Here is a 24,525-nt window from a genome sequence, read left to right on the forward strand (position 1 = left end):
CAACAATAGCATAGCTACGGCTGGGCAGTGAACTGCACCATGGTCCTGAGACCAAGACCGTGCGGGGGTGGGGATTGGGGGGAGCAGCCTAAACATTTAGACTGGGTGTGAAATGGCCCTTACATTAAGAGCCTCAATTGAGGTAAGACTGGCTTTCCTGTCCGAGGCCTTGCCCAACCTAGCATAGGATCACTGTGAGGTTGGGGCGGGCAGGAGCCCAGAGGGAATTCTGTCCCTGCAACTTCACTTCCACCACCTGCACAAAAATCAGCTCAGAGGATGAGCATTTTGGACCTTACCCACCTCTGATAGGACCTGCAAATTCTGGCAAGGAGTCAATTTCTACATTCACAACATTGACACATAGCCCTGTCTCTGCCAGTTCCCTTGACCTTTCTAATTTGTGTTCTCAGACTGTTTTCCTGACACCTAATTCTGAAATCAAGTGGGAAGACAGCCAGACTAGCCTTTTAGTTCCCTTACAGGTACAAAAATGTGTAATACTTCCATTGCAACCACGCAGGCTTGATGTGAAAAGATAATCACTGCACTTTGCAGCACAGAGTGAGACTATTCGGACTAGTATGCCTGTGCAGTCTCTTTGGTAAGATTAGCCAATTTGTTGCTTTTCCCTGCTCTTTCACTATTGCCCTGTATTATTTTACCTTCAAGTATTTATCCTTTTATTTAGCCTTTTGACTGTTGCTATTTAATGTACCTCCATCACCCTTTCAGGCAGTGCATTCAGATCAAAATAATAATGATGGTTGCAGTGTGTTTTCTTGTTTATTTTTGACAATCATGTAACATCTGTAATCGTTGGTTATGCACTCTTCTGCCATTGGAAATAGTTTCTGCTCATTCACTTTTTCATAACACATTCATGATTTTGAATACCTCCAGCAAATCACCTGTAAGCCTCTCTGCTCTGAAGAGAACAACCCCAGTTTCTGAAGTCTCCATATAACTAATCCGATACTGGGGAGAAGCATAATGGAAGAGTCAGAACCGAGATCAATCTTGTCTGCACAGTTTTGCATCCGGACCAGAACTCCAATTTTGGTTAAGATCCTGGACTTGAACCCAAGTATTTGCACTTGGTAAAACTGTGAGGCGATGTCACTGCACCACAGGAGTGATAACACTGACCAGCAGACAATTGTTATGTTAAAACAAACTTCAATTTGAACAGAGGATTAAGCACATTAGCAACAAAGAAATAGCTTTGCAGTTAATAATTACAACATCTTAGCTTGTTTTCTGAAACCTCTATGTTCCAATTCAGCAAACCCATATATTTCAAATACTACTTGTGCATAAAGTTAACAACAAGGCTTTACTTTCTTATCTTGGTGCATAGTCCTTGGAGACCTTTTAGGACTGAGTTGAAAACACTTGTGCTCAGCATCGAGCCCTGTAGGCAACTGCCTTTTCAGACAGACCTGGCCCCTCTCATTAGCCATTTTATAACACTCAAAGCACACAGCATTCTTTTGCCTCCCGTTACAGGGTGTTCCTTGATTTGTTTAGCCAGAACCAAACACAATAACTCACTTTTAATCATGGCTTTAGCATGTGGTTTAACACAGGTTTTAATAACGTTACTGCAAAAATACAAACTATAAAATATGACAATTTCTTAGGTAAGTCACAACTCCCCCTTACAAAACTGAACTAGCAATATGAAAATATGGTTTCATTTTCCAAAGCCAGTCTTCTACTATTTCAAAGTTGTGATAGAACATCTGCAATTAGGTTCTCTCTTCCAGCTCCATGTATAATTTTGAAATTAAATGGTTAGAGCAATAAGCTCCATCTAAATAGTCTTGCATTCCGATCTTTAAACCTCTCTAGAAACTTTAAGGGATTATGGTCTGTGTCATGAGAATGTCACTTTAAGAAATATTTGTCTGCTCATGTTACTGCAGTGATGTCAGAGTGTGGGTGGAGCTGAGCTCTGGCTCTACTTTTTAGTTTCACTTTGAGAAAAGCTTGGGTGTGCCTGTGTTTTTTTGGTTTTGTTTTAGTGTTGGAGTTGAAGCCAGCCAAAGCAGGTGTACTGTTGTTCTCTCTGCCATGTAAAGACTATCGCTTGATCATTTGGTGAATTCAGAGTTATAACTGCTCTCGAGTAGTGAATTTAAACCTGATGTGCTTCTGTTAAAAGGTTTTTTTTAATGTCTTATGGATGTTAAAAGAAAAGTAAGGATTACTTAGTGATGTATTCTTTGTAGGTTGTATTTGAATTGATGGTTGCTAAGATGTTCACTGTATGTTTTAAAAAGGTGAACTTGAGTTCATAGAATAAACATCGTTTTGCTTTAAAAAATACTTTTCGATTTCAGCTGTACCGCATCTGTAGAGTGGGCCGTGTGCTCCCCAAACCACAAGCTAGTAAAAGTCATGGGTCAGGTGAACTCCATGATACACTTTGAGGTTCTCTAAACCCTGGCCCATAACAAATTGGGGGCTCGAGGGGGATAAAAGTCTATCTATTGGATTGGCTTTGTGAACTGAAAGACAGTGAGGGGTGAGAATATTGTGGGTGCTTTTCAGGTGTGGTATTTTAGTTTAAGTAGGGAGTGTGTTGTGGACAATGGCTCTTTCAGAGGCTCTGAAGTTTTTGGGGGTGGAGATGGTCACACACAGTACCTTACGGACAGAGACTAAAAACAGACTTTTAGATTTGGCAAAAAACATTGCAGTTAACATTACCTGCCAAGGTACGAAAAGATGAGGTACTTACTGCGGTAGCTGAGTATTTAAAATTGGCTGAGATACAGTCTGACGCATTAGAAATGGCAGAACGTCAGTTACAAATCAAGCAACTTGAACATGAAAAAGAATTAAAGCAGCTTGAATACACAATGAGAGAAAAAGAAAGAATAGCCCTAGCAGAACAAAAAGAGAGAGAAAGGGAGATACAAATCAGGGAAAGGGAAAAAGAGAGTTTGAACTTCAGAAAATGGCCATGAAACATGACAGTCAGTTAAAATTGGCGGACATAAAGGGAAACGTACAGTTGGATGAAAGTGATGAGGATAGTGAGAAAGAGCTTCATAGTTGAAGGCTTGGGGGGTGATCTATTTAAATATGTCCAAGCATTGCAGGGTTTGATGAGAAGGAGGTAGAAGCCTTTTTCATTTCATTTTAGAAGGTAGCTAAACAAATGAAATGGCCACAGGACATGTGGGTATTACTGATTCAAACAAAGCTGGTAGGTAGGGCTAGTGAAGTGTTTGCATCACTATCAGAGTAAGTATCTGAGTCGTATGAGGAGGCAAAAAAATCCATCTTAGGTGCATATGAACTAATGCCTGAAGCCTACAGACAAAGAATTAGAAATTTAAGGAAAGAACCTGGTCAAACATACATGGAGTTTGAAAGGATCAAACAGAGTAATTTTGATAGGTGGATAAGGGCTTTGAAAATAGACGAAACGTATGTAGCTCTCAGAGAAATTATACTTTTGGAGTTTAAAAATTCAATTCCTGATGTAGTGAGAACTCATGTGGAAGAACAGAGGGTTAAAACTGCGAACAGCAGAAATGGCAGATGATTATGAATTAGTTCATAAATCAAAGTTTGGTTTCCAACATCAGTTTCAGCCTGTTAGGGTTAGAAACTGGGGACATGAGAAATACTCAAGTGGTAGAGTTAAAGCTGATCTGATGGCAGAAAATAAGGAGAGTGTACCTCAGATTAAAAAATAAATCCAGGAGGGTGGAAAAGAAATGAGGATAGTGAGAAAGAGCGTCACAGTTGAAGGCGTGGGGGGGGGATCTATTTAAACGTGATTTTTGTGAGGGCCACGATGAATCCAGCATGAGTTTTAAGGATACAAAGAAATAACATTTATTTACAATAACATATATATACACAACACAGCAGCAACTTCCCTTGCTGCTCACACGCTCCTGCTAGTTCCAAACTGGCCAGCTTTATTTATACAGGGAGTCTGCTAATGATTTCTCCGCCCCCCCCCCCCCCCCCTCATTGGGGAAGCTCATACTCCCACAGGATTGTGGGATTGTCATTAGTCCCCAGCCAGTGGTAAGCAGGCAGGTTATAACAATTTTTTAAAAAATATATTTTTATTCTCCTCCTTTTTCACATTTTCTCCCACATTTACACCCATCAACAAGAAACAATAATCAGCAAGATATGTCAGTCCCCATAATAACAACAACGATCCCATCCGCCCACCAACCCCCAAACATCAGCCCGCATGTTTACATAAACAAATGACAAAAAGGAATCAGGGATTACCCGTAGTCACCCTAAATCAACACAGACCCCCTCCCCCCCCCCACCCCACCCCCCCCCCCTCACCCCCCCCCAACTAATGTTCGATGTTATCCAGTTCTTGAAAGTGCATAATAAATAGTGCCCATGACTTGTAGAACCCCTCCGAGCTTCCCCTCAGTGCGAACTTAACCTTCTCAAGGGTCAAGCATTCCAACAGGTTCCCCCCGCCATGCCAGGGCACTGGGTGGAGAGGCTGCTCTCCATCCCAACAGGATCCGCCTTCGGGCGATCAACGAGGGGAAGGCTATGACATCTACCTTCGCATCCGTTTCCAACCCTGGCTGGTCCGACACCCCGAATATGGCCTCCTGGGGACCCGGGTCCAGTTTCACATGCACCACCTGCAAACCGACCCTGAAGAAACAAATCTTTTAGCGTCTTAATCCCCTTCTCTTCCCATTTCCGAAAATTTCCATCCCACCTCCCTAGCTCAAATCTGTGGTTCCCCCGAATCGGCATTTCCCTTGACCCTAAACCCAACCCGAGGTGTTGGCGAAACTGCCTCCAGATTTTCAATGAAGCTATTGTTACCGGACTCCCTGAATATTTCCCCGGAGCTATCGGGAGCGGCGCTGTTGCAAGTGCCTTCAGCACCGACCCCCTGCACAAACTCTCCTCCATTCTGACCCAATGAGAATTAACCCCTCTGACCCAGCTCCGCACTTTCTCCACGTTCGCCGCCCAGGTTCGGGAGACCCAAACCCCCTGCCTGCCTTCCCCTCTGTAGCAGCACCTTTCTCACTCTGGCCACCTTCCCTCCCCATATGAATGAGGTAATCCTTCCCTCAATCTCCCTGAAAAAAGACTTTGGCAGGAAAATCGGTAGGCATTGAAAAATAAACAGGAATCGCAGCAACACATTCATTTTAACCGCCTGTACCCGACCCGCCAGTGACAGAGGAAAGCCATCCCACCTTGCCAGATCGGCTTTCACTCTCCCCACCAAACTAGTGATGTTGTACCTGCGAAGCCTTCCCCACTCCCGGGCAACCTGCACCCCCAGATACCTAAAATGAGTCCCTGCTCTACGGAATGGCAGCCCCCCCACCCCTGCCCCCACCCCCGGCCGAGACACCACAAAGTACTCACTCTTGTCCAGGTTCAACTTGTACCCCGAGAAAGACCCAAATACCCGCAGTAGCTCCAATATTCCTCCTATCGACGCACTCGGCTCCGACACAGAGAGCAACAAGTCTTCGGCATATAAGGACACCCTATGCTCTATCCCTCCCGCACTATTCCTTTCCATGCTCCCGAACTTCTCAATGCGATGGCCAACGACTCAATCGCAAGTGCAAACAGCAGGGGGGACATAGGACATCCCTGTCTCGTCCCACGGTGAGAGAAAAGTATCTCGAACTGATATTATTTGTGCGGACACTCGCCTTCGGTTCCTTATATAATAGCTTTACCCAGTTCACAAAACTTGGTCTAATCCCAAACCGCTCCAGCACTGCCATCAGGTACCCCCATTCTACCCGATCAAACGCCTTCTCGGCGTCCAATGCCACAACTACCTGTTTCCTTTCTTTCCGCCGGTGCCATAACAACGTTCAAAACCCTCCTAATGTTCAAAAACAGCTGCCTCCCTTTAACGAACCCCGTCTGATCCTCCCCTATCACCTTCGGAAGGCACTCCTCCAGCCTACCCGCCAGTACCTTCGCCAACACTTTTACGTCCACATTCAGAAGTGATATGGGCCGATACGAACCACACTCCGTCGGATCCTTATCTTTTTTTAGTAACAGGGAAATCGATGCCTGCCCCAAGGTTTGCGGCAACACCCCCTTCCCTATCGCCTCCTCAAACATCCCCACCATCAGGGGTGCCAACCTATCCTTAATTTTTTTATAATATTCCACCAGAAACCATCCGGCCCTGCCACCTTCCCCGACTGCATCCTCCCAATCGCATCCTTTATCTCCTGCTCCACTATTGCTCCTTCTAATGTAGCCCTGTCCCCCTCCCCTAGCCTCGGGTACTCCAACCCATCGAGAAATTCCTGCATCTCACGGTCTCCCCCGGGTAGCTCTGACTTGTATAACCTCTCATAAAACCCCTCAAAAACCTTGTTAATCAGCACTGGCACCACCACCAACTTCCCTGCCCTATCCCTCACCTGAAGAATTTCCCTTGCCGCTGCTTCCCTCCGGAGCTGACCTGCTAACCATGTTCGATGTTCATAAACTGCACCCCTTGCACGTCCCAGTTGGCGCACTGCCTTCCTGGTGGACAGTCGGTCGAAGCTCGCCTGTAGTTCCTTCCTCTTTTCTAGCTTCGCCGGGTCCCCATCCTCTGCATACCTCCTATCTACCTCCAACATCTCATCTATTACCCTCTGCCGCTCCAACCTCTCCTCTTTATCCACCCTGGCCTTAAACAAAATTACCTCACCTCTCACCACCGCCTTTAGAGCCTCCCAGACGACTGCCTTCGACACCTCACCCGTACAATTGAAACCTACATATTCCTTAATTACCTTTTCAATTTTCACACAGAACACTTGGTTCCCCAAAAGCCCCACATCCAGTTTCCACCCCGGTCTCTGCACTGCCCCCTTCTCCAGCACCATATCCACCCAATGTGGAGCGTGATCTGACACTGCAATTGCAGAGTATTCCGACCCCTTGACTCCAGCCAGCAAAGCCTTCCCCACCACAAAAAAGTCGATCTGCGAGTATACCTTATGGACCGCTGAGAAAAACGAATACTCCCGTTCCCTTGGGTGCAGGAACCTCGAAGGGTCCACCCCTCCCATTTCCACCATTAGCCCAGCCAGCGCCTTCGGCCGTGATCTGTCCAACCTTGGCTCCTGCACCAAGTTCCAGTTCACCCCCACAATCAGCTCATGCGTGTCCAAGTCGGGAATAGCCCCAAACACCTTCCTCGCGAATCCCACATCGTCCCAATTGGGACCGTATACACTTAACAGCGCGACTAATCTCCCCTCCAGTGCCCCTGTCACAATCACATATCTACCCCCCTGATCTGCCACCACCTTCTCCATCTGGAAGCGTACCCTTTTGCTGACCAGCACCGCTACCCCTCGAGCCCTTCCATCAAATCCGGGGTGAAACACTTGGCTAACCCAGCCCTTTTTAAGTCTCACCTGGTCCTTCACCCTCAAGTGAGTCTCCTGCAGCATTGCTACATCGGCTTTCAAACTTTTAAGATGTGCAAGCACCCTTGACCTCTTGACCGGACCTCCTAACCCTCTCACTTTCCACGTGACTATCCTTACTGGGGGTCTCTCACCCCCCCCCTACCTTGCTTATCCACCATCACCATACCACCGGGCCCTGCCCCATAAGCCTGACCCGCCCCTGTCCATTGTTAACATCGAACCCCTTCCCCCCTCCCAAGAACCCCCCTCCCAAGAACCCCCCTACAAAACATCCTCCAACATCCATCCCTCCACCCCCTCTTGCTCGCCTCGTAGGCCCATTGAAGCCTGCTATCCAGGCTCCAACGTCCGCAGTCCTCCTCTCACCTCACCCCCGTTCACTAACTGACTTTAGTTATCTAGCGTGGGTGGCTCCCCCCGCCAAGACCTCTCGCCCCCTTCCGCCCAGTCCCAGAGAAAGAAACACCAAAACAAACCCAACAATCCAACCCCTACAATTCACTAACATAACATTTAACCGTCGCAACACAGAACGCCATTAACTTGAACTCTGTAACAATGCAAAGAGAAGCAAATTTCAATACAAATCAGTAAAAAGAAAGTTGTAACATTTGTACATTTTCCAGCCGCTCAAACACAGTCCACAGTGTCTCTTCCAGTTCCGCTCTTCACGTCTGTCCCAAGCCTTCTGCCCTCACGAACTCCTCAGCCGCCTCCGCTGTCTCAAAATAAAAGTCTTTGGTGTTATATGTTACTCTCAACTTCGCCGGGTGCACCACACCAAATCGCACCCCCTTCTTGTACAAAGCTGCCTTCACTCGCCCAAACGCCGCTCGTCTTTTTGCCAACTCCACCGTCCAGTCCTGGTAGATCCAAACCGCAGTACCATGCCACAGCACCTCACGCTCCTGCTTCACCCAGCTTAATACCTTCTGCTTCATGCAAAACTTATGGAAGCAGATAATTACTGCCCTTGGCAGCTTGTTCACTTTGGGCTTCGGCCTTAATGACCGATGAGCTCGGTCTAGCTCGTACAGAGTGGGGCTCTCACCCTCCCCCATCAGCTCCGCCAACTTCTTAGCGAAGTATTGCGTTGGCCTTGGGCCCTCTGTCCCTTCGGGCAAGCCCACAATTCTCAAATTGTGCTGCCTTGAGCGGTTTTCCAAGTCTTCCAGCTTTGCTCGGAGTCCTCTGTTAACCTCCACCACCCTCCGCAGCTCGTCCCCCATCGAGGTGACCTGGTCGCTGTGTCGTGTCATGGCCTCCTCCACCTCTTTCATCTTCTCGCCCTGCTCTCTCATCTCGGCCGATGCCTTTGCCACCTCCACTCTCATCGGGCCGATTGCCTCCTCCAACAATGACCTCAACACGACCGCCATCTCTTTCCTCAAGACCTCCATGTGCCTCACCAAATGTTTTTCCAGCTCCACCACCATCACCACGGTCATCTTCTCCACCGTAAGTAGTGTGGCCACGTCTTGCAGTTCGGCTTCCGTCATCCTGTCAACACTTTTGCTCGTCTTCTCCTTCAGCGGCGAACCCGCGTTTCCTCCTTTCTTCGACGCTGCTCTTCGCATCCTTTAGCGGCTTATTGTTTTTTATCTTCTTTCCTTTCTCCTCTCTCCCCCTTCACCCTCCTACCCTTCATCAATCTGACATTCTTCTTTTTTGAAAAAAAACAAAGGGGGGGAGAAAAAAACCCAACCTTTTACCAAACTTCCTTAAATCTTTTTTCTTTCTCCTCTGCATTCACCTGGGACCAGGCTTCAACCTTCTTTCTTCTTCCGAGGTGGGAGCCATCCGACGTGGAGCACCCCCTCTACATAGTGCCCTGGCCTCGGGCCTGCCGCCTCGGCCTGCTCGTAGCTCCGCCCCCGCTGCTCTGACATGCCGCGCCCGTCCCGGCGCCTCAGCCCCCCGCCGCCCGACACCCGCGTGGGGTTCTTCGCCGGTTTTTAAACCGGCCCCACTGGCTGCTCGTGGCCGCGAATCGCGGCCACCAGCGGGAGCTCTTGTTGCTGCGGCCACCCTGTTCGCCCATGCCACCGGAAGTCGCAGGTTATAACAATGATGTAGATGTGGGAAATGCTGTTCCAATCAATCAAACAACATCCATATAGACTTAACCCTTTAAAATTGGCACAGTTAACAAAGAGATTGAGAGTATGCTTAAAAATGGCATAATTGAAAGGGGTTGCAGCCAATGGAGCTTACCCATAGTGATGGTACCAAAACCGGACGGTACCCAAAGGTTGTGTGTAGACTATAGAAAAGTTAATGCAGTTACAAGAACGGTACTCTTATCCTATTCCACGTTCGGAGGATTGCATTGAGAAAGTGGGACAATCAGCTTTTATTTCCAAACTGGATTTACTTAAAGGTTACTGGCAGGTACCTTTATCTGAAAGGGCGAAGGAGATTTCAGCTTTTGTGACTCCAGATGGTATATACCAATTCAAAGTTATGCCATTTGGCATGAAAAACGCCCCAGCCACATTTCAACGGTTAATTAACAAAGTCGTTTCAGGATTACCCAATTGTGCAGTATGCATCGACTATCTGGTCATTTTCAGCCAGACATGGAAAGAACATTTAAAATATCTGATGGAGTTATTCGATCGATTTCAGCAGGCGGGTTTGGTGATAAACCTAGCCACAAGTGAATTTGGAAAGGCCCAAGTCACTTTCCTTGGCCATACAATCGGACAGGGTCGAATGGTCCCACGGGATGTGAAAACAAAAGTTATTGGGGAGTTTCCGATACCCTTGACACGACGGGAAATAATGCGATTTCTTGGCATGAGTGGATTTAATCGAACATTTGTGAAAAATCTTTGTAGCGTGGTTGCTCCACTGATGGACTTGCTGAAGACACGTTGAAAATTTCAGTGGAATGTGGAGTTTCAAAAGGCATTTGACTGCCTGAAAGCTGTGATAACCAATGCTCGTGTTGGAGAATTACAAGGGACTCTGTGATCAGATTGAACTAAAGTATTTGACTTTAAAGAGAAATGCCGAGGCATAGAGAAATGGATGGATCGTGCAGAGACCTTCTTGTCCAAAGAGTCTGTCAATTGAGAGGGATTCAGTTGGAGGAAGAACAAAAAAAAAATGGACTATATCATTATACCTGTTTGCATGTGTTGTTTTTTGAAACAAAAAAGTGTATTTACTCTGTGCATTTCTTAAAAGATAGTGAAAAGGTGAGAAATGAAACCATCTTGAAGTTGATGGTTTATTTTTTTTCTTGGGGGAGGTGTCATGAGAATGTCACTTTAAGAAATGTTTGTCTGCTCATGTTACTGCAGTGATGTCAGAGTGTGGGTAGAGCTGAGCTCTGGCTCTGCCTTTTAGTTTCACTTTGAGAAAAGCTTGGGTGTGTCTGTGTTTCTTTGGATTTATTTTAGTGTTGGAGCTGAAGCCAGCCAACGCAGATATACTGTTGTTCTCTCTGCCATGTAGACTATCTCTTGATCATTTGGTGAATTCAGAGTGATAACTGCGCTCAGTAGTGAATTTAAACCTGATGTGCTTCTGTTAAAAGTTTTTAAAAATGTCTTATGGATGTTAAAAGGAAAGTAAGGATTACTTAGTGTTGTATTCTTTGGGGGTATATTTGAATTGATGGTTGCTAAGATGTTCACTGTTTTAAAAAGGTTCACTTGAGTTCATAGAATAAACATTGTTTTGCTTAAAAAAATACTTTTCAATTTCTGCTGTACCGCACCTGTAGAGTGGGCCGTGTGCTCCCCATACCACAATCTAGTAAAAGTTGTGGGTCAGGTGAACTCCATGATACATTTTGGGGTTCTCTAAACCCTGGCCCATAACACCTGTATAAATAATTGTCTCTGATGAATGTTTGGAAATATAAATGTTAAAAGGCTACAATGCCAAGACCAAACCCAATGTTTCTTTTGCTATTGTTGAATACTTCTTTTGTTGTGTATTCAGTTTCCTTGGAAAAAGAAACCCTCCAGGCATTTCTATCTCTTTGTCATCCTTTCTATCTCTTGTCATCATCTTGTAGCAATACAGTACCAACACCCACGTCACTCACATCAATGGCCCCTTAAATTGCTTGTCACAATTTGGTGTTGCCAAATTTGGTGATTTGGCCAACACAGTTCTCAAATTATCAAATGCCTCTTGACATTCTGAAGTCCAATTTCGAGTTCTTTTTAAAAAGGTCAGTCAGTGGAGCAACCACACTGCTAAAATATGGCACCAATTTTCTGTAGATGCCACTCATGGCCAGAAATCTCAAAACTTCTCTTCTCACTGACGGTATGGGGAACACCACAATAGCTTTCATTTTCACATTCCGTGAGGCCATCTGACCATGTCCAACAGTATGGCCTAAGAATGTGACTTGGGCTTTCGCATACTCTCCTTTCGTTAAGTTTACCACCAAACTCGCCTCTTGTAGCTGATTGAACGGTTCCTTCAAATGTTCCAAATACTCTTTCTACATTTGACTGAACACTATCCTTGTACACTGCACAATTCTTTAATCCAGAAATGACTTTATTAGTCAGTCTTTGGAATATTGCTGGCACATTCTTAATCCCAAAAGCCATGATTTTAATTGGTACAGAACACTTTTGATGTTACAAAAGCCAAAATTCCTTCACCCTTTCCAAGAGGTCACTTTTGGTAATGAAATTTTCTTGTCCCATCTTTTCAAAACAGTCATCCAAATGAGGAATAGGATATGAATCTGACTTCGGTACTGCATCAACTTTCCGATAATCTATACAGAATCGTTGTATTCCATCTGGTTTTAGATCGATCACTATAGGTCAGCTCCATTCACTGCAACTTACTTCAATGACATCATTCTTAAGCATGCTTTTAATCTCCTCTTGAACCTGTGCCAACTTGAGTGGATTCAGTCTATGTCAATGTTGCTGAATTGGAACAGAATTTCCTACATCTACATCATGTGTGCTTCCTAGTTTATTCCCACATATAGCTCCATGTGATTGTAATAGCTCTTTCAGGCCACTCTGATTTTCCTCTGGCAGCTAACTCAGTAATTTATCCCAATTTCTTATTACTTCCTCATTGTCCAATCTAATTAGAGGAACGCCCAATTCAGAATCCTCTGAATTTATCTCTTCTCCCTGAGTTACAACTACTAACACATCCTCCTGCTTTCCTTCCCTATCAAAATGCCTTTTGAACATATTAGCATGACACTCCATGAATTTTCCTTCTAACTGGTGTTCTCATCATATAATTTACCTCACTCAATTTCCTTTCAATTTGGTACGGTCCACTAAATTTTGCTTTTTTAAAAATAAATTTAGAGTGCCCAATTCATTTTTTCCAATTAAGGGGCAATTTAGCGTGGCTAATCCACCTACCTGCACATCTTTGGGTTGCGGGGGTGAAACCCACACAAACACGGGGAGAATGTGCAAACTTCACATGGACAGTGACCCAGAGCTGGGATCGAACCTCGGCGCCGTGAGGCAGAAGTGCTAATCACTGTGCCATCGTGCTGCCCCTAAATTTTGCTTTTAAGGGGTCACCTACCACTGGTAATAACACTAATACTTTCTCCCCACAAACAAAACTAAGAGTTTTTGATTTCTTAACAATCACATGCTGTGACACTTTTAAATGCTATTCAATCTCTCACTAAAGTTTGACAAATAGCTCAAAACTGTCGCCTCAGAACTCTGACTCATCAATTTCTCCTTAATCAACTTGAACAAACTGAATTTAGTTGATCCATTGAGTGCATTTCTAATTGCAATTAGTACCAATGGAATCCCTTATCCCAATCCTCTGGATAATCCTGACTATAGGCCCTCAACATGGTCTTTAACATTTGGCGCTGCCTTTTCAGTGCCCCTTGTGCTTCTAGATGATACACGGTGATTTACATTGCTTTATCAATAAGCTATCCATAACTTCTCTGAATAACCTCAACATAAAATTTGATCCTTGATCTAATTGGATTTCTCTTGATAGTCTGTATCAGGTAAAATATTTGATTAACTCCGCTACAACCCTCTTAAATGTACCATATTACAAAGAACAAAGAACAAAGAAAAGTACAGCACAGGAACAGGAACAGGCCCTCCAAGCCTGCACTGACCATGCTGCCCATCTAAACTAAATTACAATGGATTGGACTCCAGAAATCTTGTAGGCACATCCACGAGAATCAATAAATATGGATTCTCACTTTTCGTCTTAGGAGGAGGTCCCGCAAATCATTTAGAACCCGAATAAAAGGTTCCTCAAATGCCTGAATGTGTATTAAGGGTGTCAGTTTGAGTATTGCTTGAGGCTTTTCTATCATCTGACATGTGTGACATGCACAACAAAAGCCAACTACATCCTTATGAAGTCCAGGACAATAAAAATGTTTTTGTATTTTCGCCTGCGTTTTCCTTATTCTTAAACGCCCCTACTGAAACCTCATGCACTACCCGTGACACCTCCTTTCTATAACCCACCAGAAATACAACTTGATAAACATCTGCACATTTCTTATCTACCCAAATATGTAATGGTCTTCACTTTCTCATTAATACATTATTTCTAATGCAATAACACTCGGGTATATGTTCAGATTCTATTTCTGTATAGGCTTTCTGATACAATTGCTTCATCTCTGAATCCTTCTGTTTTAACTCCACCAACTTTACTGAACTGAAGATATCAGCTTCATCCTCCACCTTGTTCTTTATCAACAATCTGGTCAAAGATTGTTCCTGATAACTGGACCTCAACCTCCCTATCTTTATACCTTGATTTCTCCTTCTCCTGTCTTAACCTGGATTTGTGATCTTGTTACCAGACAATCTGGAAATACCCCAGGAGACGCTTCTTGCAACACCTCAGCTGTTTGACGTTCCATTGGCTTTTCATCCTTAGTAGGCATCATTTCCACCTGTGATTCAGCTGTATCCTTACCCCAGGATAAACTATACCCCTGAAAAAGGTAATTTCACTATTCATTCCAACACTACTTCACCAATTTGTATCGGATTCTCTAACCTCACCTTATATAGCGGTGAGGAATTGAACTAAAGAAAAGAGCATTAGACTGGGATGACCAGTTAGGATAGTGTAGAGGTATACCCTAATATAGGAAAGCAGAAGATTAGGATAGTGCATTTATAGACATTAATTCGGAGTGAACAAAGGGATTGGGCAAAGCATGGGCGAGAGGCGGATGGGTAACTATTAGGAGCGGTTCTTTGCACAAAGGGTGCAGCAAAGGATGCTGGGAGAAAGAGGCCCAAGAAGGAGGAATGTATAGTGGGCCTATCAGGATCAGTGGTTGTGAAGGTCAGCTTATATGGCCAGGTCAAGGAATGTGTGAGAAAGACCTATGAGAATCCTGTATTTGTCACCGTTACCTTATTTGGTCGTGGGTATGTGAAACTTGATGCTGAAACCACGTGTGTGTGAAACCAGATGCTGTGTTTCCTTTGTCTCACTCGCTCTGGAAGTTTCAAGAGACATGGGTCTCCTGCCTTATATCAGAGTGAGTGGAGCTTGCAAGCTATTTGAAATAAAATAAATCAATACCTACAATCCGACTTAGCCATTGACTGAGACCAGACTGGGGCCAGGAAGAACTCGATATCGTCAGCGGAACACTACTCACTTCATCATTAATCCCATATATTTCCACTCTTTCTGGCAATACTCCTTCTGAACTACATATCTCCTTATTTCTCACCATTAAAGATTGACATGCTCCAGTACCTCTTAAGATTTGAACCTCATTACCTACTTCACCTTGTACACATGAGGAAACCTTTTCCTCATAAATAGATTCTTTAAAAAGATCTGACATCTGCTTAACAACCAACCTCTGAACAGGCTGTACACACTTTTGCACCTCTTCAGCTGTAACCATGGTTTATTTTGACACTTTCATAAACTTCACTGGCTTATAAGACCATAAGCCACAGGAGTAGAATTAGGCCACTCGGCCCATCGAATCTGCTCCGCCATTCAATCATGGCTGATATTTTTCTCATTCCCATTCTCCTGCCTTCTCCCCATAACCCCTGATCCCCTTATTAATCAAGACCTTATCTATCTATGTCTTAAAGACATTCAGTGATTCGGACTCCAGAGCCTTCTGCGGCAAAGTGTTCCACAGATTCACCACCGTCTGGCTGAAGACACTCCTCCTCATTTCTGTTTTAAAGGATTGTCCCTTTAGAGGGTTTCTAGTTGTTCCTACAAGTGGAAACATCCTCTCCACATCCATTCTATCCAGGCCTCGCAGTATCATGTAAGTCCCAGTAAGATCCCCCCCTCATCCTTCTAAACTCCAAAGCGTACAGACCCAGAGTCCTCAAACGTTCCTCATACGACAAGCTGTTCATTCCAGGGATCATTCTTGTGAACCTCCTCTGGACCCTTTCCAAGGCCAGCACATCCTTCCTCAGTATCCTGTTTTAAAGAGTCTGTCTTCCCAGTACTTTTCTTAAGCATTAATACTGCAATTTTGTGGGTCCAACTTTATCATAATGAAAACATCTGAATTTTCTTATCTCTTTTTCACTCTCGGAAGTTTCCCTTTTAACCGGAGGCAAAATCTATTTAATATCCCCAACTATGCTTCCTTTGCCATGACCACCTGTGGATTTTTCTTTTGCCCAGTTTCTATCGTTCACAGGTTGAAAATTTTATTAAAACCAAACCTTGATTTATGAACTAATTCAAAATCATCAGCCATTTCTGCTGCCTATCGAGCAGTCTTAACCCTTTGCTCTTCCACATGAGTTCTCACTACTGCAGGAAGTGAATCTTTAAACTCCTCCAGAATAATTTTTTCCATCAGAGATTCATAGGTTTGGTCTATTTTCAATGCTCTGATCCACCTTTCAAAATTATTTTGTTCCGATTCTTTCAAACTCTATATATGTCTGACCTGTTTCTTTCCTTATATTTTTAAACTTCTGTCTATAAATTTCTGACACTAGTTCATGTGCACTTAAAATGCCTTTTCTCACCTTATCATAATCCATTGAAATCTCCTCTGACAATGATTCAAACACTTCACTAGTTCTAACTACTAATTTTGATTGAACCAATAATACTCACATGGTTTTTGGCTAATTCAATGGTTTAGTTTCTTTCTCAAAAAGATATTTTAAAAATGCTGCCACATCTTTCCCGTCAAACTTTCACAGTGCTTGAACATATTTAAAATATCCCCACTAGGATTTGGGCTGGGAAGGAGTATTCCTCCTTCTTGACTTTCCTCAACTTCTGCTTTCATTCCCACCTTTTAAATTGATATTCTCTCTCCTTTCCCCTTTCTTCGTTTGCTAATCTTTTCATTTCCATATCAGGTTTCCTCATTTGAAAAGCTCTTCCGCTTTTTTTTTTGCTGCATTTATAATTGTTTCAGTTGTAATTGGAATTTTAGCTAATTCCAATAATTCCTGCCATGGCCCAGGATGTATTTCTGGCACTCCTTCCAAATTTAAATGCTGAGCGATCGCTTCAATTATCACTACCTTCCTCATCCCTGTGGATAAATTCTGCCTGCCAATTCCAAAAGTTTTGTTTTAACCCCTTTTTGTAAACCATGCAAAGATATCTCCTCAACATGCAGGGGACTCTTTGCCTCTGAAAGAGCCATTTTACAACGCATTCCCTATTAAATTGACAGAGTTGCAACACCTGAAAGCAACAGCTCCTCACACTCGCTGTCTTTAAATTCAATTATTCCAAATCAAACAAGGAATTATACTTTTTAAATCCTACCAAAGAGCCTCCAATTGTTATGGGTCTGGACCAGAACCCCAATTATGGTTAAGATCCCGGACTAGAACCCAAATATTTGCAATTGGCAAAACTGTGAGGAAATGTTACTGCACCACAGGAGTGATAACACTGACCAGTAGACAGCTGTAATGTTAAAAGATACTTCAATTTGAACAGAGAATTAAGCATATTAGTAACAAAGAAATAGCTTTACAGTTAATAATTACAACATCTTAACTTGTTTCCTGAAACCTGCCTCTACATTCCAATTAAGCAAACCCATACATTTCAAATACCACTTATGTATAAAGTTAACAACCTGCTTTTACTTGCTTATCTTGGTGCGGAATCCTTGGAGAATGAAACCTTTTAGGACCGAACTGAAAACACTTCTGCTCAGCTTCGAGTCCTGGAGGCAATTGTCTTTTCAGACAGACCTGACACCTCCGATTAGCTATTTTGTTACACTCAAAGCACACAGCATTCTTTTGCCTCCCGTTACAGGACGTGCCTTGATGTATTTAGCCAGGACCGAACACAGTACCTCTCTTTCAATCACAGCTCTAGCAGTCATTCTGTCTGTAAGCATTTTAACCCAGATTTAAATAACATTACTGTAAACATATAAACTATAATATATGATCATTTCTTACATTCATCACAGCACCAATATGCACACTGATATTTTTCAATCGCGATCACAATGGTGATCAGAAATGGGAGCCCTGGCTTGACCTTTTCCTCTCCAGTCCAGAGGTCAGTTCGCTTAACGGAAACGGGTCAATCCCACACCGGAAAGTGTCACTACCGACAAGACCATTAGACAGGATGTGGTGAGAACCACTAATGCTGCTGAACCACAGTTAGGCAGGCCTTGGCATTGAAACTGTCCAGCAGTTCCTCTTGGCTACTGCAGTGATAGTGAGCATCAGGATTAGATTTGGAAGTGTTTCTGAAAGTTTGCCTTCTTTACCTGTGTAGCACTCCTTTTCAAAGCAGACTGCTCGCTTGCTGTGGAAAACAGCAAAAAATTAAATCAATGACACTCATGAGGAGGTAGTAGTGACAGCTCTATAAATGCAAGTTCTTTTTTTCTTTCCCTATACAGGGATTTGAGAAGAAAGAGTAACCGTATTTCGGAATGTACAAAATGAAGTATTATATACAATTGCAATTGGTTTAGAGGTGTTAGCTGTATCTTAGTGGTAGCACGCTCAACTCTGAGCCAAGAGCAAGTGGGTTTAAGCCCATATTCAGCCTGACATTCCTAGTACTGTCAGAAATGCTAGCTTTCTGATGAGGGATTAAACCGAGGCTCCTTCTGCCTTCTCAGGTGACCATGAAAGACCTCATGGCACTATTTGAAGAAAAGCAGAGGAATTAGAATCCATAGAATCCCTACAATGCAGAAGGAGGCCATTCAGCACATCGAGTCTGCAATGACTCTTCAAAAAAGCACTCTACCTAGGTCTATTCCCCCACCCTATCCCCATAACCCTGCACATTGATCATGGCCAATCCACCTAACCTGCACACCTTTGAACTCCCAGTGTCCGGCCCAACATTTATCCTTCAAGCAACATCAGTGGAACCAATCATCATTTCATTGCTGTTGATGGGAATTTACTGCACACAAAATTAACTGCTATGTTTTTCACATTTAAATTGTGACTGCAACTTCAAAAGTACTTAATTAATTGGGTGTAAAGCGCTTTCAAATGAGGATATGAAGGGAACTAAATAAATGCAAGTTTTATTCTCTTTACAGGACACCCAAAGCACTAGACTGTGTGACCCCATGGTTTAAACTCTAGCCTTTGACCATTGAATCCGCTGGAGCTTTTTCTCCTGACTGCTACCCATGGACTGGTGCTGTATGTGTGAGGTTAGATCAGTTCAGATGCAATGCCTCCACAGAATGATGAACACTCACTGTCCAGAGGGGGAGGCGTGGAAGAGGCTGGAGGTGGCGTCTTGTGTGGGTACGAGTCTGGGGGCGCTGGTGACGGCACCGTTGCCGCTTCCGCCGACAAGGTACACCACGAGTCCGGTGGTGGCGGCGACTCTGAAGATCTGGGGGCAGTGGAGGCGACATAGGGGCAAGGTGGGGGGTCTGATACGGGAGAACCACAGGTTCGTTCCGGGTAGGATGGATGGGGGGTTTCTGAGCTGGCAGCGGGCTGGGATTAAAAGAATGGGGGACCTATTCATCGATGGGACTTTTGCGAGCCTAGGGGCGCTAGAGGAGAAATTTGGGTTACCTCCCGGGAATGCTTTTAGGTACATGCAAGTGAGGGCGTTTGTGAGACGGAATGTGAGGACATTCTCGCGGCTCCCAGCACGAAGGATTCAGGACAGGGTGATTTTGGGTGTATGGGTCGGAGAAGGCTAGGTCTCGGTGATCTATCAGGAACTGCAAGAGGTGGAGGAGGCCTCGGTAGAGGAGTTAAAGGGTAAGTGGGAGGAGGAGCTGGGGGAGGAGCTGGCTGACGCCCTGAGTAGGGTTAATTCTTCCTCCTCTTGCGCCAGGCTCAGCCTAATACAGTCCAAAGTTGTACATAGGGCGCCTATGACAGGGTTGAGGATGAGTAGGTTTTTTGGGGTGGAGGACAGGTGTGTGAGGTGCTCGGGGAGCCCAGCAAATCACGCCCACATGTTCTGTTTTGTTTAGGTTAGAGTGGGACGTTTTCCTTACTGGCGTGTTTATTTGTTAAATGGGGGTTATTGTATTTTGTTGGAAATCTTATGTATAATTTTTTCTTGTTTTGTGCTTTATTCTTTTATTTTCTGGTTGGAGCGTTTTGTTGAAAATCGTTGAAAATTTGAATAAATATGAAATGAAATGAAATGAAATGAAAATCGCTTATTGTCACAAGTAGGCTTCAAATGAAGTTACTGTGAAAAGCCCCTAGTCGCCACATTCCGGCGCCTGTTCAGGGAGGCTGTTACGGTAATTGAACCATGCTGCTGGCCTGCCTTGGTCTGCTTTCAAAGCCAGCGATTTAGCCCTGTGCTAAACAGCCCATATTATTTTTAAAAAACACTCACTGTCCATATGTCCCTTAAAGGTGACATAGTGGGAGGCAGGGCGGTGGGAGGAAAGGGGGAGAAACAAATGATACACCGAGAGTGCAATGGGGAGAAGATTGGCGTGAAATTAATTGGGTCTCTAGAAAATGCAAATAAGGTTGAAGTGGAAAGAAAAGCTGAAAATACTGATTTTGAATGATTGGAAAGTATTATTCTGCAGTGAATGCAGTCATGAAAAACGTTGCTGGAAGGAAACTCTGTCATTATGAGCAGACTGGAACCCAAAAACATTTAAATGCTGGGAGGAGAAGGTGAAATTTCTCTTCTGCTGTTGTGCAAAGTTAGCAACAACAAAACCACAGGTTGTCGGTTTGTTTGCAAAATGGGGATTCATTCAGCTGATTCATTGTCAGCCATTTCCTAAAGAGAAGCCACTTGATCCCTTGGTACTGTATCACAGTGTTGAATTTAATCACCTTTTGTTTTATAAATTTAGAGTACCCAATTCATTTTTTCCAATTAAGGGGCAATTTAGCGTGGCCAATCCACCTAGCCTGCACATTTTTGGGTTGTGGGGGCGAAACCCACGCAAACACGGGGAGAATGTGCAAACTCCACACGGACAGTAACCCAGAGCCGGGATCTAACCTGGGACCTTGGCGCTGTGAGGCCACAGTGCTAACTCACTGCGCCACCGTGCTGCCTGAATTTAATCACCTGATTAATTTTTATATAAATACAGATTCATAACAGGGGAAATGTCTTTACCCAGAGAGTGGTTGGAATGTGAAACTTACTACCACAAAAGCAGCTCAAGCAAAGTGTTGAAACATTTAAGGGGAAGTTAGATAAACACATGTGGATGAGATGGGATGAAGTGTGTGTGTGTATGTGCGTGTGGGCGGGGGTGCTGGGGGGGAACATAGATGCTGATATAGACCAACTGGTTTCTTCCTGTGCTGTACACTTGATCGTATTCTATGTAGTTTTAACATTGAGAATGGTTAACGTAGGTGTTTGATTTTTCACATTGCAGTGCAGAGGCTGTACTGACTTATTTGCAGTGAATCCTATCATCGTATCCATAGTTGGTGGGAGGAAGTGAAAAAGAAGAAAGTCTCTTAAAAACGAGAAAGTGTTCGCACTGCACAAAAAAATTCACACACACTAACTATATATATATTGCTGGATCAGGACGTTATGGGTTTAAGCCTCCATCTAGAGACTTCAGGACATAATCTTGGCTGTGGGATCTTACTGGCTTTCTTTTCATTACAATAGTGAATTACTTCAAAACTACTTAATTGGTTGTTAAGCGCTTTAGGATATCCATAGATCCTGAACAAATAGAAAGAACCTCAGTTCAACATCTCATCTGAAAGATAACAACCTCCAACAACGCCAACCTAGGATTCACTCTTTGCTTCAGGTACTGTGACCCAATCAGCCTCCTTAATTTAAACTAAATTTCTCTTTCATCAGACACTAGGATACCATTTGAGTCTAGAAGCCCCATGGCCACAACTTGAGTATCATATTCCTCGGACATTATCCCATAATTGGTGGTGATCTTGCCTTGCCTGTCACCGGCCAGGGTGGCATGGTGGTTAGCACTGCTGCCTCACAGCACCAGGGACTCGGTTCAATTCCAGGCTTGGGTGACTATCTGTGTGGAATTCCCACATTCCACCCATGTCTGTGTGTTTTCCTCCCACAGGCCAAAGCTGCGCAGGTTAGCTGGGGTTATAGGGGGGGAAAGTGGACCTAGATAGAATGCTCTTTTGGAGGGTCGGTGCAGAATTGATGGGATGAATGGCCTCCTTCTGCACTGTATGAAATGACATGTATTTTTCAACATGGCGGGGAGAAATCCAGGAACAGCATTGCGTGCCTGGTCTGCAAGCCAGGTTCAGGTGCTAGTATTTTTCTTAAGAGCCTAAATGCTGCTTATTCAATCGCTGCATGACATCTGCATGACATGATGGCCATTGGGGGCATGGAATCTATAGTCATACAAACCTCCTCAGTGCACACGACAACGTCCCATCTATCTCTTCTTGATATTAATGCACAAGATAGTGGAGATAGATAAATTGCATTTATATAGCACCTCTCATGACCATAGAACATCTCAAAGTGCTTTACGACCAATTGTTGAAGTGCAATGACTGTTTTAATGTAGGAAATGTGATAGCCATACAACAGCAAACTCCCACAAACAATAATGAGATAGCTGACCAGATAACCTGCATTTTTAAAATTCTGTTCGTTGAGGTATAAGTATTGGCCAGGACCTTAGGAAGAGCTTTTTTACTCTTATTCAAATAATGCCAAAAGAACTTTGATCTTTTGCACCTTTGGCAGTGCAGCACACTTTCAATTCTGTGTGATGGGTTTGCTCATCGGCATGATCGTGACTTTACTTCAGTGTACACAAAGGTTAGGTGCAATTGGAATATTGGAATTAATCTTGGTGACCAATTGGAAGTTTCTTCCCTCTTGGGAGCAGCGGGGCACTCAGATATTTTGTGAAGGAGCTGGGAAGGCTGGCAGACCACCCAGTAGTTTGTCTCACAGTCCTAGTTTAAATGAAAATAAGGAACAAACATTGTGGGTCTTAGGCAGTTTTTAAAAGTGTGTAGTAAGGCAGGGCAGAGTTATTTTCAGAGGACTGGGTGCTACAACCACAGTGCTAAACAATGTCACCAAAGATTAAATACAGTGTCAACGTTTATCTGTTTTATTTGCAGCAAAAGGACAGTATGGAGGAAGGAGCGTGGCCTCTCACTTACCTGTGATCCTGCAGCTCTGGCAGGAGAAGGGAGACTTTCCTTAACTTTCCCAGAGATGCAAGCGGGGAGCTCATTATGTTCACAACACCCGCTGCCCAGACTACTTACTCACTCTGCTACTGACCACTGCCCAAGATCCTGTTCCCCACTGACCAAGATCCTGTCCCTCACTAACCACTGTCCAAGATCCTGTCCCCACTGATCACTGCCCAAGATCCTATCCCACACTGTCCAGGCTCCAAGATTCTGTCCCTCACCAACCACTGCCAAAGATCCTGTCCCCCCCTGCCCACTGCCCAAGATTCTGTCCCTCACCAACCACTGCCCAAGATCCTGTTCCCCACTGACCAAGATCAAAGATTCTGCCCCTCATCAACCACTGCCCAAGATCCTGTTACCAACTGACCACTGACCAAGATCCTGTCCCTCACTAACCACTGTCCAAGATCCTGTCCCCACTGATCACTGCCCAAGATCCTATCCCACACTGTCCAGGCTCCAAGATTCTGTCCCTCACCAACCACTGCCAAAGATCCTGTTCCCCACTGACCAAGATCAAAGATTCTGCCCCTCATCAACCACTGCCCAAGATCCTGTTACCAACTGACCACTGCCCAAGATTCTGTCCCACACTGTCCAGGCTCCAAGATTCTACCCCTTCCTGACCACTGCCCAAGAACCTATCCCACGCTGTCCAGGCACCAAAATCCTGTCCCACACTGACCACTGCCCAAGATTCTGGTCCTCACTGACCACTGCCCAAGATCCTATCCCACAATGGCCAGTACCTCAGTCACTCTCTTGCTGAACAGCAATACAACCCCCACCCTCGCTGATCAATGTCTTTAACTGTCCGGCGCCCGGTAATCCAGCCCGAGTCTAGTTACTGTGATTTCAGTGCTGTGCAATGTCTGAGGCTTCAACCCCGACCGCCGCTTTGTTTACTGTGTTGCTAGGAAATTCAGTAAGCAAGCATCTGATTGGCAGCGCTGAAACTAGACCAGAAATAAAAATGCAAACTGATTGGCGAATTCCTTGCGTTTGTCAGTATCCAATCACAAACCAATCACCCTCATCCAATCACAAACCAATCGTCCTCATCCAATCACAGACCAATCACCCTCATCCAATCACAAACCAATCACCCTCATCCAATCACCCTCATCCAATCACAGGCCAATCACCCTCATCCAATCACAAACCAATCACCCCCCATCCAATCACAGACCAAGTACCCTCATCCAATCACAAACCAATCACCCCCATCCAATCACAGACCAAGTACTCTCATCCAATCACAGACCAATTACCCTCATCCAATCACAGACCAATTACCCTTATCCAATCACAAACCAGTCATATCCATCCAATCATAAGCCAGTTATCCTTATCCAATCACAAACTGATCATCTCCACCCAATCAGGGACAGGTATTTTCACCCAATTGTTGTCCAAGGATCTGAATTTTCAGGGTCCAAGGGTTGGCAGTTATAAACCAAGTAATATTATTAGTG

At 44.4% G+C, this 24,525-nt stretch overlaps 1 protein-coding gene across 2 annotated transcripts in view; it reads right to left on the reverse strand.

Moving 5' to 3' along the window:
• ubxn11 (UBX domain protein 11) overlaps positions 1–24,139 on the reverse strand; it is a 175,293-nt gene extending 151,154 nt beyond the window's left edge. Inside the window, exons 1-2 of one of the 2 annotated variants that reach the window (XM_072501011.1) lie at positions 23,012–24,139; positions 18,163–18,200 (exon numbers count right to left, since the gene is read on the reverse strand). In XM_072501011.1, the coding sequence (XP_072357112.1) occupies positions 18,163–18,200; positions 23,012–23,085 (112 nt within the window). In that variant the 5' untranslated portion in view covers positions 23,086–24,139. The remainder of the gene's footprint in view (positions 1–18,162; positions 18,201–23,011) is intronic. The other variant, XM_072501012.1, reaches the window with a different exon arrangement.
• Positions 24,140–24,525: the final 386 nt, after the last annotated feature.

The sequence above is a fragment of the Scyliorhinus torazame genome, chromosome 1, assembly GCF_047496885.1.
Source record: "Scyliorhinus torazame isolate Kashiwa2021f chromosome 1, sScyTor2.1, whole genome shotgun sequence".
Taxonomy (NCBI): Eukaryota; Metazoa; Chordata; class Chondrichthyes; order Carcharhiniformes; family Scyliorhinidae; genus Scyliorhinus; species Scyliorhinus torazame.